Raw genomic sequence first — 16,985 nt, 5'->3', positions numbered from 1 at the left:
CATAAGAAAGGAATAATTGGTCTGACTTTCTTATTTCTTTAGTTCTATGTAGGTAAAAATGCAATTGTCTATGAACGTCCAATTGGTGAAGCTTGTACTCTGCCTTGTTGCTATGATTTGGGAAGAACACAGGGAGATCTATAGATTTATTCAAATTTTTTTCTGAGCAGACTTTTGGAAGAAATGAAGGATTAGTCCTCAGAGCAACTCTGTCCTTGTGAAACACCAGGTAGGGAGGACGAACACATAGTGCTTGAAGTTCTGAGACACGCCTAGCGGAAGTGATAGCAACCAGAAAGAGTGTCTTCATGGACAGAAACTTGATTGATCAGGATGCTGCTGGTTCAAAAGGAGGCAGACATTTTTACACAAAAAATTGAAATATACAAGCCTGAGCCAGAAAACGACACACCTCGCAGCTGAAGCGGCAAACGAGATCTGGGTAGCTGTCGCTAGGCATCATGGGATAAGGGGTAGCCTCAAGCCAGTAAACAGCTCTCGAGCTATTGAAGATGGCCGAGTTGGAGCCGAGGAATGGCTCTGATCCCAAATAGCAAGAATGAAGGTGAGATAGGCAACTTAACATCATATGTTTTCATATTTCTGTTAGCATCTCAATGAAAATGCACTTCTAGAAGAATTTCTTTGTTGTCGTGTCTGGTTAACAAAAATTTTCTAACAATAGATGTTTAGGTTGTATAGTTTTCAAGACATGACAACACGTTTCTGAATATAACTTGGGGTTTGTGTGCATTATTATATATTATAATATTTAAGGAAAAGACTATAAATGTACTATTATCACTGTAAATAATAGTTAATATAACACTTATTTGTACAGTTTTAACTTTTATTGCTCACAAAACATTTACATTTGTTTATCTTATGCTTTTTTAAGTTTATTTTTGAGAAAATGCTCTTTAATGCAAGCTGTGTGCGGGATGCTAGGTGCGTGATATTCCATACCACATAGGTGTTAATCGGTTAATTTCGTTATTACAGGGTAGTATCGATCAGTTAGTGTGTGTTGAAAGGATGCAGGAAAAAGCAAAGTAAGACTACATTTCTTTCCTTAATCATGGTTTTCATTCAGGCCATCACTGGATGAAAAGGTTGTTTAAAAACATCTACAATGCATATCAGAGACTATGGAACACCTATGGTTTAACACAATAATTTCTATTGCAATTATTACTGTGTAGGCTTGGTCAGTTGGCATGTGGTAAAATGATGCAGGAAAATACCAACTTGAAGAATAAGAGTAAATTTCTTTCTTTCTAACTCTAATCATCTTGCTTGTTCAGGTAATCATTGGATGTAAAAGCTATTTAAACTCTAAAACTGCATCTCAGAGCATCTTGAAATCCAATGGTTTCTGAACGCTTAACAGTCCCCAGAGCCTCTGCATAACACAATAAATTCCACTGCAATTATTACTCTGTAATCTTGGTCAGTTAGGATGTACTGACAGGATGCAAGAAAAAAAACAAAACTGAAAAGTAACACTAAATTTCTATCTCTCATCATAGTGTTTGTTCAGGCAATCACTGGATGAAAAGTTGCTTAAAAAAACGCTAAAATGCATCTCAGAGCATCTAGAATCCCCATGGTTTAATGCAGATGTTTCCTTCACAGTTATCAGAATATGGAGTTTACTGTGAGAAAAAGAAAGAAAAATGCTATTTGGATAGTGTGAGTAGGCCAGGATGTGTTTAGCAGTTGGGGGGGGGGGGGGATGCCATGGATCCTTTTTGCCTAAAGTGCGAGTTTACCTAAGGTCAGCCCTGTCCAGTGCCTTTCTGATTGTTACATTGCTGATGTTTTCTCATGTTCTTGTATATGGCTGAGTCCCTGCTTACTTGTCTCCTACTATCACATAAGACCTAGTCCTGAAAGCTCTATTAAAGGCTAAAAATCCTACATAGTTGGGTGCTGACAATATCCCTGGATGCATCTTAAATAGCACAGATCACAATTTATCCACTGCCCAACCCCCCAACATTGTTCAACCGCAGGCTCTGTACAGACTTTGTACCAAGCAAATGCAGAACAGCTACAGTCATTCCCCTGCATAATGGAGAACCTTCCACAGGTCCAGGCAATTACAGACCCATAAGTCTTACAAGCCTCATATGCAAACCATCATGATACTAATAAGGACACACTTACTCAACCTGGTGGATGTCTTTGAAAAGGTCACCAAAGCAATAGATGAAGATAAAACAGTAGAAACCACATATCTTGACCTGGCTGGGGCTTTTGAAACAATATGCAACTTTGGCATAGTAGAAAAGTAAACTGGGAATAAACTACTACATCACCCACTGGATTGCCAACTAGCTCACATATTGGAACTGGAGATGAAAAGGGGAACTACCTCTGCAAAGAGACCAGTCACCAGTGGAGTTCCCCAGGGTTCTGCGCTGGGACCTCTGCTCTTTGGCATCTATTTCTTTGAAATAAAAGCCAATACACTAAAGGGCTCTGGCTGACTAAGTTTGCAGATGACTGCAAGCTATGAGCAATTACTGAATCCCCAAATGACTTGGCCATCTTTCAGGAAGGTTCGTCCCAAACAAATAACTGGTGCTAGAATCATGGACTGAAACTAAATGCCAAAATATGCAATATCATACCCTTTATGAATTTGTCTACCTGGGGTATTACCACATTGATAATATGCACCTCAGTGTTGACCAAGTTGTTTGGGATTTGGGAACTTAAGTGGACAGTTAATTAACTTTTGACAAACATGTGTCCTCTGTTGTAAGAAAGTCCTTCTATATTGTACTGGTGAAAAACAAAGGGATTGCAACTAGATCTAGAGATTTCATTGTCTCATTTTACTCAGCCCTCATTAGACCAATCACTGAATATAATGCCCACGTTTATCTGTCCAGACTCATGCAACAACTGGAATGTCTACAGAGATACCTTACTAAACAGATACAAGGCCTAAACAGTATGTCCTACATGGACCACCTCAAAGCCCTGTGACTATACTTAATATCCTACAGAGTGCTAAGAGTTGACCTGTGTCTGGCATACAAAGCATGCTCGGACCTAATACTGATGGGCTTACAGAACATCAGCAAGGCAAATAGCATCAGAAATACTTGGCCCAAGGATATAACCCCCTTCTGAAACATCAACAAAATGGTTTGGAAGGACACGTATATCTTCCAGAGGATACCACAGCTTTGGAATAGACTTTCCATCCATGTAAAACAAAGCTCATCCCTATTTCAAGTGCACCTTGGATCTATGGACTCTATGGAATAATAGAATACTTAGGATGGTAATATAATATTTACCCTGGACTGCCATTGTACTACTAATAGATAGAGGTAGCTTCTAAATGTTTTATTACATGCATGGGTTCCATCAAATTATCTGTGGTATGATCCAAATTATTCTCATTAGGAGTAATATATAATTATCAACCATGGGATGGGTAAGGTCAGTCTAACACCAAACAGGATGGATTAATTCAAGCACCAAAAAAGAACTAGGCAAAGCTTAAAAATGACCAGCAAGGACAGCTTGCCTAATACTTGTGTATTAATCTATATGCAATATATATATATATATATATATATATATATATATATATATATCCATCAAATCCATCAAAAACCAAACTCATGATATTCACCCCATCCAAAAACATAGCTATCGAAATAAACTCTTTCCTTATAACCAGTCACAACAACACATCCACAGAAGTCGTTTCCTCTGCTAAACTGTTAGGAGCTCTCATTGACAATCAGTTTAGTTTTGATTCCCACATACAAACAACCATTAAAAAAACGCACCAAAAACTTGGTATGTTCTATCACCATATTCGCTTCCTCTCTCCATCCACTAGACTCCTCCTCTCTACCACATATCTAATCCCTTCCCTCCTATATGGGGCCCCACTTCTAACCAACCTAAAATCCTCTACCAAAACTAAACTCTCCTCCTGTTACAACAAAATCGCTAAATTCACCACTGGCCACAGATCCTCCTCCCATCACTGTACTGCCCTACATAAACTAAACTGGCTAGAGCTCCCTAACTACCTTACCTACACTCAACTAACTCATGCTCATAAGCTCTCTTTCAAGCCCTCACTCTGTCCCTCACTCACCTCAACCTTCACCATACACCAACCTAACAGACCCCTTAGAACCAACACTCAGAACCTAATTGAACTCCACAAACCTGCCCGCTCAGCAGGCAAACTCTTACTCTCTTTTTCCCTTGCCCGTCTCTGGAACTCACTCCCACCTCATATCCGCAGCACCAGCAACCTTCCCATCTTCAAAACTCTCCTACACACACATTTATCATTTCTCTCTGGGAATGCTCATGTTCCCATCCTACATAACATCCCAGCTACTTCCTTATCACCCATACTTATCATCTCACTGGGAATGCTCATGTACCATCCTACATAACATCCCCAGCTACCACCTTACCTCCCCAGTCTATAATCACATCCCTGTGGGAATACACACATTGTAAATAATCTCTTAAGTCTATATTCTTCTGCATTTACTTCTATTTCCTTCCTTAACATTCCTAAAAAAAAAAAAAAAAAAAAAAAATTATAAATTGACATGAATTGTCACTAAGCTTCACATTCCTGCTGTATTAACATTCTCACATGCTTATATGTACTCTTCTGTTCAATCTTACATACTATTACAATATTGTTTTGTATTTTACTTTAATCTTATTGCATTATTGTATTGTATTTTCTTTTTACTTTATTTTATTTTAATTTTATTCTTTTCCTGACATTATGCTATTGTATTACTTTTATATATTGTTACTTGATATTGTACCTATGGAGCTTTTCTCCCCAGGACTCCATTGAAAATGGGTTCACTTGGCCCAATGGACCATCCTGGCAAACAAACTTCAAATAAATAAATAAATAAAATATATATGAATATATATGAAAATATACAACAGAAAAGGACAGACGACAGAGCCTTGTATGACTCCCTAAAGGATTTTATTTCATTAGACTTGTATCCTCTGATACTTATTCTCACTGTCCTATCAATTAACCAGTTGGCAATGATCCCCTGGCAAGAAGTGGCAGTCTGAGATTTCAGTTTTCTAGCAAAACACAACACATGACATTTTCACAGAAAAATATCCTCAACAAAATAAGTTTAGTGCAACAACAGTTCTCTTAGGTGTCAAGAAAGCTCCAGACACCAATATAATTTGATGGTGAGAGAAACACTTCAGCTTAGTCACATCCAGACAGAAACCTTGTGGTCATGTGGCCATAAACACTTGCCAATAGCAGTACTAGTACTCATGGTCACCCGCACTACTGTTACTGTGGCACACATCATAGTAAAGGACCACATAGTGAATGTGCTGGCCAGTTTGTGCTCCTTTGCTGTGCATACTGTTCCATGTAGCATTTAATGTCTGAATATGACACAAAGTAACAATGTCTTTCTGAATCCCTTATACAGTTGCATGTACAAGACTAGAGTTTTTCTCCTATCTTATAGGTTCATAGGGAAGTACTGCAATAGCTGCTCTTAAGACCCATTTTAAATCTAGACAATTTCCCTTTCAAAGGTGATAATCAAATCCTGTACCTCGTGTTTATGAAATAACCAACTTAACCATTATACCAACCCCCAGCCACTACAACAGTGCCATGTACCATGGAGGGGGTAAGGCTACTCAAACCCTATGCAAGGGCATCACCCCTCATACCACTTAACTTAATATAACATTCTCCACGGCTGCACAATGTCAAGAATCATTAGGTCTAAATAATTAATGTGTAACTTTATACTTTATTAATTGAATATTATAAATTTTTGTTACTAATTTCATATATTTTATTAATTTTGTTCCCTCCTTTCTTTGTTCAGGTGAATTGTACAAAGTGTATATAGAGGTTTATAATACTTGTTTATTGATGATTGTATTATTAAACATTATATTATTTGGAAAATAAAAAATTATTTGAAAAAAAAAAAAAGAATCATTAGGTCTAACAACATACATTGCTTCACTATGTTTTACCATGGGACAGTATACAATCACCTATTTACCTTTGGGAGGCAGATATCAGATGAGTGTGGAGTCGATCTGCCAGGCATGTGCATCTTACTGATGTCGACCTGACTGCCTTGGTGGCAGTATGCCAGCTTCACATCCATGTGTACTTCATGAAGATTTGCATAACTGGAAACTGAAAGTGATGCTTGTAAAGCAACTAAACAATATTAACTGGATAAACCATTAAGCACTAATAATTTTACCACAGTCTAGCTGCTGCAGGTACTGATAACCTTGTTTTCAGCATACTGTCGCATGCTGGAAGATCAAGGTTATTTTACACAGCCAGGACAGTAGTCTGTTGATCTGAGGCACTATTTGCCATAACAACAATACAGGTCAAAAGCAAATCCACACTGATCAAAACCCAACTGTGTCACGGAGAACTGATCAAAGGGTGTAAAAAAAATAATTCTGACATCATCCACACACACAAGTTCTTTACCTTGGGCATCTCGATAGTAAGCATGCGTTACACTGCGGAATCTTTCTTGTCCTGCAGTATCCCAAATCTGTGGAGCAGAAAAATATGAATATTTTACTTGGTGATGACATTTTACATAACATTCAATTCATACTGTTTACACTCTACATTCCCCAAAGCTCCCCTTTATATAGTCTCTTTAAGTCAGCATTTACATTCATTATGAGGATATTCAGTGTTAATTTGCCCTGCAAATTTTTGTCACAGCATAACTGGCAAATAAGACACCCTTCCGAAATTCAAATATTTCTAGCTAAATGGCAGGCTGGCACTGTATATGACACTATGGTAACAGAGTAAAATTGTTAGCCAGAGTACTAGCATGGGATACATAATGTGATGTATTTCAATGCACACTAATGGATGCCTGTTGACAACAGAAAAAAAATGGCTCCGAATGAAGACCACCGACATACAGAGCAAAGACACACACATACACACACAGTTCTAAAACAGCCTGGGCACTGAAGGCATTGTAGCATTAGATTACAGAACACACATTATGTGAGATCTGTACACATGCTGTCTAATGATGATTTTGTTTAACTAGGCTCCCTCCCTTTGAATTCTTGTCTTTCTGTTAGCTTTATTTGTTTAATGCCCCCCCCCCCCCCCCCCCCCCCACACACACACACTCAAACCAGATCAAAAAAACTTGGCTTAGTTGAAAAATCTCTGCCTCAAAGCTCCAGGATTACTGTTTATGTGGAGTCTGCATGCTTATTTTGTGTCTGAGTGGGATTTCTCTGAACACTCCAATTAAATTCCAACTCAGAAAAAGCATGCCAATTGGCTGGCTTTTGTAAAATCTTTCTGTATATTTATATGTTCTAATTACTTTTTCTCTTGTTCTGTGGTCATGGCAGATGAGGGTCAGTGGATGAGTCCACTAACCTTTTGACAACTGATAAAAACTCAAAATAGTGTTACTCATTTAGAGTTGCTATTTGGGGGGGGGTCAGCTATCAAACAGAAGAGTGACAGAGAAATTGCTATTGCTGAATCTCAGGATGTTAAGATTTCCAAACAGTGCAAGAAGGTAGTAGGGGAAAAAATGAACAATTAAGCACTGTAAAGATCATGAATGAAATCTCATTTTTAATTTTGGGTTAGCTGGTACATTACATTCACAGCTGTGAAAGACTTGCAACTAGCATCCAGTGCAAGGAACATCAACTCCTCCCCTCATTTCCTGCCTCTACACAGGGCTGTCAGAAGGTAATGCCCTTGAGCTATTCACATATATTTTATTGCTATTGACAAGTTTGAAATGTTACAGTATTTTCCTTTTAAAGTGCTGGACTCTTCTGTCAGGAGATAACATTAAGGAAAGAAGCAGCAGGGTTGCAGGGTGATATAGGGATTGTACCACAATTTCTGTAACAGTCTGAAAGAGTTCATACTAGTCTGTTTCTCTGGAGGTGTGAAGAGAGTCAGCAAAAAGGAGGTAGAGCTTAATGGGAAAAGCATGCACAACAGGATACCCTTTGGGAAACATAAGGCAATAAAAATAATATGAGAGAAATCTAAGGAAAGTCAAGGCAATCTAGGAAAACACATCTTTATAAAAAGGTGGTACACATTTGGAACTGGATTCCTCCACAGGAGGTAGAGGCAAAAACAGCAGACATTAAAAGTATGACATACAATTTGAACTTGCGTTGCATTTTTTTAATGTAGTGATGCCTGCCTCTGATATATTTTTTATTCTTTTCTCTGCCTGCATTTATGTAAAATTTCATAATGCATACTGCACAAGTTTCTTTTTTTTCAGAAATTTTTATTTTGTTTTCATTATAAACATATGCAAATGTACATATAACAAATATAATAAAACAATAACAAAATCATTTACATTCATCCATGATAAACAATCATTTTATCCATGAGAAGTTATTAGTATTTGTTCAAAAGGTTTTCCAATTTTTGCCATGCTATTTTTTTATGAGTAATGTTATGAGTTCTATAACAAATGGTTTGCAGTTCTTTTTTATAAACAACTTTTGCTAAATTAATAAAATCTTTAAACATCAAATCTTGTTTACTTTTCCAGTTCAAAGTAATAACTTTTCTGGCAATTGCAAGAATTGACCAGAGTAACTGAATCTGAGATTTAGGTATTACATTAGGTATAGGAACATTGAATATGATTAGTGAGTTAGAAATATGACAGTTATCAGACCATAAAGCATTTACAAAATATCTGAAGGCTTTCCAGTATTGAATGACATTTCTACATTCAATGAACATGTGAAACCAGTTGGCCTCTCGTAATTTATCACATTTTCAACATCTACTTTCACTGTTTTTGAGTACAAGATTTATTTTATATGGAGTATAGAAACTCCTATACATAATTTTCCATGTATACAATCTCCAATATAATGAAGAAGAGGTACCATATGTAGAATTCAATAACAATTTCATGGATTCATCAGATATTTGTTCTCCATTAATTTTTACATAGTAATTCCAAAAACCTGAGTCAAACTTTAGAGTGTCTTTTCTTAGTATCTTATAGATAGGTGAGATACTTAATTTTTGATTATCTTTCTTTTCAAGACACCTAATAAAAAGATGAATCAAACTAGGTATAGATTCAGTCTCTAGGTTGATTGATACTCTCATTTTGTTTTCAATAAACTGCCGTAATGAGTGTATAAACAACCATCTGTCTTGACTATTATCAAAACTGCATAAAAAGTGTTTAGTGGTTTATAATACTCTTATTTTCAATAACATGATGCCAGAATATCAAGTTATTTTCCTTTAATTTTTGCATCGCATTGATGTTGAAAGAATCTAGGCAATCAGGGAAGTATGCTATAGGGAATATAAGAAATAGAAATTGTTTAATGTTGTAATTGCAATCAATTATATTTTTAAAGTTATTAAATATTTGATTAATGCCATAAGAAAAATTATCGAACTTCTTATTAAATAAACAAAATTCATGTAAAAGGCAATGAACTCTACTTATTCCATATTGTTCCTTAAATTGATTTTCTATAGTTCTGACATCAATTACATGAATCTCATGTATTGTTTTCCAGTGAGATATATAAGTAGGTGTGATCCAATGTAATATTACATTAATTATAACTGATTTGGAATAAAGATCTAAGCTAGGGAATGGTATTCCATTACTGTTCCAAGGTCTAATGTGCCATTTATATGCAATCCTAGGTTTTAAGGGGAAACATAAAAATTTAAGTAGCATGGAATCTAATTTTTTAAATACGTTTTTGGGAGGGGGTAGTATCAATAACTGAAAATAAAACAAAATCTTAGGTAAAGGTAAAATTATCATTTTAATTAAAGAGAGCCTATCCTCCATTGTGAAGAACATTTTATTCCATCTTTTGATTAGTTTACTAATGGTGATTATTAAATTATTGTAGTTTAGTTTAACAGACTCTTTTCATGTACTCTTTATACTGACACCCAAATATTGTAATACATCATTCTCCCAATTAGACAGAATACTCTCTCTTAGGTTTTTGTAGATTTTTTTGTTAATTAGTAATGTTTTGGATTTATTATGACTAAATTTAAGCTCTGAAATTCTTTTAAACTTACTTAAGGTATTTATAACATCATGCAAAGAACCATCAATATCACCCAATGTTAACAACATATCATCAGCAAATAATTGTGTCTTAGGACAATAGTCCTTATTAATTTGAAAGCCTTTTATATTTTGCTTGTTTCTGATATATGTAGCAAAGGTTCCACTGAAAGAGGAAACAATAATGGTGACAAAGGAAAACCTTGTCTAGTTCCCTTGTGGATTTCTAGTGGTGAGGATAGACATGATCTGATTTTCACATAAGCTTGTGCCTCACTATAAATTTTAATTAATAAGTTGACAAAATATGAGGAGAATTGAAAACCAATCAGAATTCTTTGTAGAAAAGACCAATTAATAGAATCAAAAGCCTTTTCTATGTCTAGGCTGATAATAGCTGTTTTTTTGTATTTGCATGCTATGTCTATTAATGATAGTAATTTAATAATATTATATTGTACTTTTTTATGAAGAATGAACCCTGTCTAATCATTATGTATTAGATTAGGTAATATTTTCTTTATCCTATTAGTTAATATTGTCATGAAAATGTTATAATCAGTGTTTAGTAATGAAATTGGCCTATATGAATCACAAGATTTGGGGTCCTTACCTTATTTTAATATGGGGGAGATAATTGAGTATTTCCACAATTGGGTGTTATACATTTTTGCTTAAACATAGTAAAGACACTAATCATTTCCTTTATTATATAGTTAGGAAAAATCTTATATAGTTCAGGAATTATTTCATCCAGTCCTGGAGCTTTATTATCTTTTAAAATCATTTGCTCTTTTACTCATTAGTCTTACTTGTTTATTTAATGTGCTATTTTCTTGCATTGACACCTTAGTAGCTATATTTTCTTGAATAAAAGTATTTATTACTTTATCTGTCTCCAGAAGTGGTGTGTTATTAATTATATCTTTATAGTAGTTTTTGAACACTTCAAATATGGCCATTAAGTTAGATGTACTCTTAACTGAACCATCACTTTTATATTTAATCTCATTCATAAGATTTTGATTGTTTATTTTTTTTGGATCTTCTATTTTATGTAGATATTTGGGATTTACAGCATAAGATTGTAATTTCAATTTTTCCAGGTTTATGGCTATCTTACGATTCAGAACTTGTAAGTATTTTTGATTTAACTCAATAATTTTGTTATATGCTACTTTATTATTTGGTTTTGCATCTATTTTTATCTTGTCTATTTTGTTTGTAAGTCTGAAAGTTCTTTGTCCTACTCCCTCCTTTTTTTAAGGTACCAAGATTTTATTCTACCATATATTTAAACTTTAAAGGTGTCCCATAGTATAGTATCAGTCACTTCACCATTATCATTTGTTTCCATAAACATGTCTATTTCTTTCATTATCCATTCCCTAAAGTCATTTAACTTAGTTATGTAAGCAGGAATTCTCTGTAAAAATCTTAAATCATCTGTATGTGCAGTTAATGTAAAGTTTATAGCAGTATGGTCCGAAAGTGGACAAGTCATTAGAGATACGTCACTTATTTTTGAGTTTATATTATTTGATACAAAGACCTTATCAATGCTTGTTTGTGTACCAAACTGATATGAATAGTGAGTATAGAATAAGGAATAATGTTCTCTAAGACCATGTATATCTTTAAGATTCATCTGGTTTGTAAGGTCATTTAACTTCTTGGCTTGAGATGTTAGTTTTATTTTACCATTTTTAGAAGTATCATTGCCTGATAATAGGCAGTTAAAATCATCTGTTGCTATAATTTACCCTTTTGCATTTAAAGTAATCAGGTCCAGATATTTGTCAATATATTTAGTACTCAGTCCTGGTATCCAGTATAGTCCTGGTATCCAGTATATATATTAATCAAAGTATAATAGTTCCTATTTATTTCCAAAATAACGTGGCTTAGCATCCCATCTTTATATGAAATTGTATCTATAATTCTTGGCACAGTATAAGTTTTTTTTCCATAGAATAAGAATGCCCCATCTCTTAGCCTTACAACATAAATCAGTCAGAATGGTATAGCCATTGAATGAGCATTTTTGTAGATCTTTTTTTAATAGATGGGTTTCCTGTAAAAAGATGATCTGGGCTTTATGCATTTTGATATATTTAAGGAAACCAGCTCTTTTGACATTATTGTTCAAACCATTAATATTTAATGATAAACATTTATAAGCCATTGACTATAATGTGTATGTTATTACTAACCGAAAGACTTTTCTTCCATGTCTACTAGAAATCTACTGAAAACGTACTTATAATGGATGCATAACAGGTATTAAGCACTACTTTCAAAAACCCCAAACTATTTACAAACACATACATGAAACAAAGTTTCTGGTTTAGTTAAAAACTTAACTAAACCATCCGTCTACCACCTCTCCAATACTAAACAACACAAATTATCCATCTCTGCTTAGAATATAGTATAAAAACAAAAAAGAAAAGCATTATGAAAGCAACTAAAGAAATCTGAATCCATGAAATATACATTAGAATGAAAGTGTCCAATATATCTGAAGCTATATGAATATGTCACGTATGATAATAGCACCTCTAATACATAGATATGTCAGAAATACACATCAGATCAAAGTATGTATAAACATTAGAAGCTGAATGTTAAGATTGTTATTATTTCCAACACTTTTCAAGAAACATCAGACAATTTAACCATTTTGTCAGTCATCTAACATTTTTCATGTAAAGCTCTGTTGAATATATATATATATATATATATATATATATATATATATATATATATATATATATATATATATACACATATATATATATATATATATATATATATATATAAACACTTATTACAACATAACTATTATATTTTGCAATTATACACATATTACTCATATGTATTAACAATATCTATGTTGACATCTTTCATCAGGAAGTAGGGGAGAGAGAGAGAGAGAAAAACGGGGCCTCACAACCCTCTGTTTAGTTACTAAAGGTTTAGTTATATAACATAAGTCTGATGTTAATATGCATAATGAGTTTTCTAATGCAGCTCCTAGTTCACTTGATGTCATTTAGTTACTAATAGTGTTATTGAATCTTCAGAATGTATGCATCTATAAAAGAACATAGGCATTTTCAAAGGAGTTAGACACTTTTATCAGAACTAATTATTTACCATTTAAAGTATCTAGTGAAGGATAACGGAATTTCAAAAGAAAAGAATTATAAGTACAACCATTTAACAAGTTCAAAAGGTCAAATTATGTCATCACTGTTGTTTCCTGAAGCTGCAGCTTCATAAACTTATTAATTAGTGAAGAAAAAAGCATTTTTGGGGGAAATTCAGATCTTGAAGCTTTTAGGGTTTACAGAAAGAAAAAAACACTCAAGCTGCCTTGTCAGTACATGTCATGAATCTCCACAATAAGAACAGTTACGCAGACCACCAGTTTCCTCACAAAACATCAACATAATGAAAAAAATTAACCCTTTCATATAAAAACAGCTATTTAGAAGTAACAACAGCTGCCTCAAATCAGAAATCATATTACATTTCAATCATTTACCCACCAGTTAACCAGGCCAGAGAGAGAGAAAAAAGGAACCTAATATATATATATATATATATATATATATATAAAACTTAATACATATATATTTAATTATCTATAAAACACCATTTCTGTACTGCATTAATGTTCAAATGTATCTAAACAAAGTGTCTAAAACATCTAGTTAGAAACACTAATCAGAAATACCTTATTACCCCACCACTGACACAGTAGAAAAAAATGCACTTTGGTATTAAGTCAAATTATACTATTACTGAAGAATTGGAAGACATGCATCATTTGTAGTTAATTAAAAGGGAAAAGTATGTAAAGTACTTATAATGGGGAAAAGAGAGAAAGGAAACAGTAACGAAGAAATAATAGGAAGAAAGAAGAGAGAGAGAGAATGTTGTTTAAATACTTAATACTATATGTAATTAGAAGTAGTAGATATAGAAAGGAAAAGAGAAAGTTAATAATAAAAATGATTCACATTACCTAACAGTATAGAGACTTTCCAGAATAAATATATTATGAGTCATAAAACAAAGCATTTAAAATTAGAAGGCATTTATTCATTTGTCCTTTAGTTTCTTAGTTTTGTTAGCTCCTTCCTTCACAGACCATCCATTTTTTTGTCTGTCTTTTCAAACTCTGGGATGACCATTCCATTTCTTCTATGCTCGACAGTATTTTCTTTTTTTGGATAAATTCTACTGCTTCTTGTAGGGAATCAAAGATCTTCACTCCTTCTGACAAGGTGATTTTTATTCTTGCAGGAAAAATAATTTGAGCTTTAATATTAGCTTTTTTCAAGGACTTAATTAAAGGAACACATTCATTTCTTCTGGATATGACTGTAGAGGTGTAGTCATTGTCAAAACAAATAACTTTTTCACTCATCTTGATAGGGGAATTAGTCCAAGCTGATTTCAGCACTAAGTCCTTGTCTTGCGAGGAAAGAAATCTAACTATTATAGATCTGGGGTTAGATGAACTCAGAGATGCAGCTGGATTTGCCAATTTCAAAAGAGAGGGATTCAAGGCATGTTTAGTGCTGAAAAAAAACACTTATTAAGGAAATGAATCATGTTAGCACCCTCTTCTTTCTCAGGAATTCCATATATTTTTATGTTATTCCTCCTTGATCTACTTTCAATGTCTTCCAGTTTCTCAATCAGCCCGGTGTTTTGTTTCAGAAGAAATTCATTATGCTGTTCATTTTCTGTCACTCTAGTATCTAGGTCAGTTACTGTTTCCTCTAAGGCAAGAATCTGTTCAGATTGTTTTTTACTATTCCATTTAGAAGTTCCAGTTGTTTACTGCATTCTTGTTTGATAATATCCATTTTGTTTTTGAATTTGTTCATTTTTAGAGACAGTTCTTGGATGTTTGTTATTATAAGATGTAGTTCTTTCTTCACTGCACTCTCCTGGTGTGGGTTCTTCGAGTTGCTCATCTTGAGATCTCCAGTAGAAAACTTCTTGACAGGAATAATTAAAAAATTCTCTTGACTATGTATTCATTTTTAGAAAATAATAAAGAGTCTATGTTACTCTAACTTTTAGTATACTTTTACTTAGATTGTTCTAAAAATTAAAGTATATTTCCTGTCAGGATATTAAAATCTAAGCAGAGCTATGTATTTTTGCTGCTATCAGACTGGCATCTTGACGATGCCTCCCACAAGTTTCTTTTTGATTCTTTGCAATGAATTGTACCTAATGCATTTATAACCTCCCTGCAAATAAAAGTATTTAGTTCTTGGAATACATCATCACATTTAGGTATAAGTACACAATAGTGCACACATTTAGGTAATAAGTACACAATAGCACACACATTTAGGTATAAGTACACAATAGCACACACATTTAGGTTATAAGTACACAATAGCATGCACATTTAGGTATAAGTACACAATAGCACACACATTTAGGTTATAAGTACACAATAGCATGCACATTTAGGTATAAGTACACAATAGCGCACACATTTAGGTACAAGTACACAACAGTACACACATTTAGGTACAAGTACACAATAGCACACACATTTAGGTTATAAGTACACAATAGCACGCATATTAAGGAAGTTTCTTAACAGTAGGTTCCTCTGTCATAGTCATAAGGAAGGAGTTTAAATGACTTTGTAAATAACAAGCCAAATAATCATTCACTGTGAACTTTTGGTAACAATGATCCAAACCATAAAGTCTCCAGACATACACAAAGATGGGATGCATTTAAGTTTTCCCATAAGGAATTCTTAACCCTTTCAGATATACAAAAAGGCTCCAAGTTCAAAATGTACAAATATTTGTATTAAAGCTTTAAAAAAATGTGTCTGACTAAACAGACAGGAGTGGTGAAAGTATCTAAGTCAAACTGTTGTGGATACACATATTAGGAATGGAATAAATATCTCATATTAGGAAAGGAATAAATATCTCAACAGCAGGATATAGTTGAGCAGTTTGGAGCGTTGACAGGAAAGCAATTCTTTGGAATGAAAAATATTTCTCCAAGAAACATTTAAGAGTAAAGAAAGGATCTAATAGCAATAATTTTGTGAATGCTCTGTACCAGATCCAATCTTGCAACTGTTTCATCTGCAGGTGTGTATCAAGAATTGTCTCTCCTTTTCTAGATATTGACTAATGAGGAAATACTATATCAGTAAGAGTTACAAGACTAGAAAAGACACAGAGAGAAAAAATATATATATTTACCCACATGCACATACATATATACACACACATAATGTTTTACAAAAATCTCAAAACCTGAAAGTCTTGACGCCATATGCTAGGCATGTTATGGCAGTTCCCTAAATCATATGCGAGGGGAGCTACACATATCAACACCATGTACAACCCGAAGTAGTACAGACATGGTTTCAATTGCATCATTAGGTTCCAATATGGATGGTAATCTCATTCTAAAGTGTATGTTTCTGCTGATGTAATGGCATATAATGGTGTAACTACATAATGACTACTTTAGGCTAATAATAAAGTTCAATATTTGAACAGTCCACAGAGGTCTTTTCACACGTCAAGGGAGTAGCACTTCACTGCATAGCAATGTATAATTTACACAAACTGCAAGCCACACAGCAGCTGCCAATGGAGATGTAATCTAAATGTCAGCATTATTTTTATTTTTCTTAAGTCTTTTGTTAAACCCTCTTCTGTGTTATATAATTTTAAAGTAAAGCAATCCCCTGACACAGTACCACTGCATGTAGATGTCAAAATATTTTTATATGAGCTGATACCTCTGGTGATTAAAGATAACAAGAACTTTATGAAA

At 33.9% G+C, this 16,985-nt stretch overlaps 1 protein-coding gene across 3 annotated transcripts in view; it reads right to left on the bottom strand.

Moving 5' to 3' along the window:
* The window catches only part of RAB37 (RAB37, member RAS oncogene family), a 2,500,291-nt gene that overhangs the window by 431,345 nt on the left and 2,051,961 nt on the right, over nt 1-16,985 (bottom strand). For all 3 annotated transcript variants that reach the window (XM_044084985.1, XM_044084984.1, XM_044084986.1), the window contains one exon: nt 6,530-6,596. In XM_044084985.1, coding sequence (XP_043940920.1) covers nt 6,530-6,596 — 67 coding nt within the window. The remainder of the gene's footprint in view (nt 1-6,529; nt 6,597-16,985) is intronic.

Source organism: Protopterus annectens, chromosome 10.part0 (assembly GCF_019279795.1).
Source record: "Protopterus annectens isolate FY-2018-M chromosome 10.part0, PAN1.0, whole genome shotgun sequence".
Lineage (NCBI taxonomy): Eukaryota > Metazoa > Chordata > Ceratodontiformes > Protopteridae > Protopterus > Protopterus annectens.
Note: the sequence above shows the minus strand (reverse complement) of the source record. Positions and strands in the feature narration are given on the sequence as shown.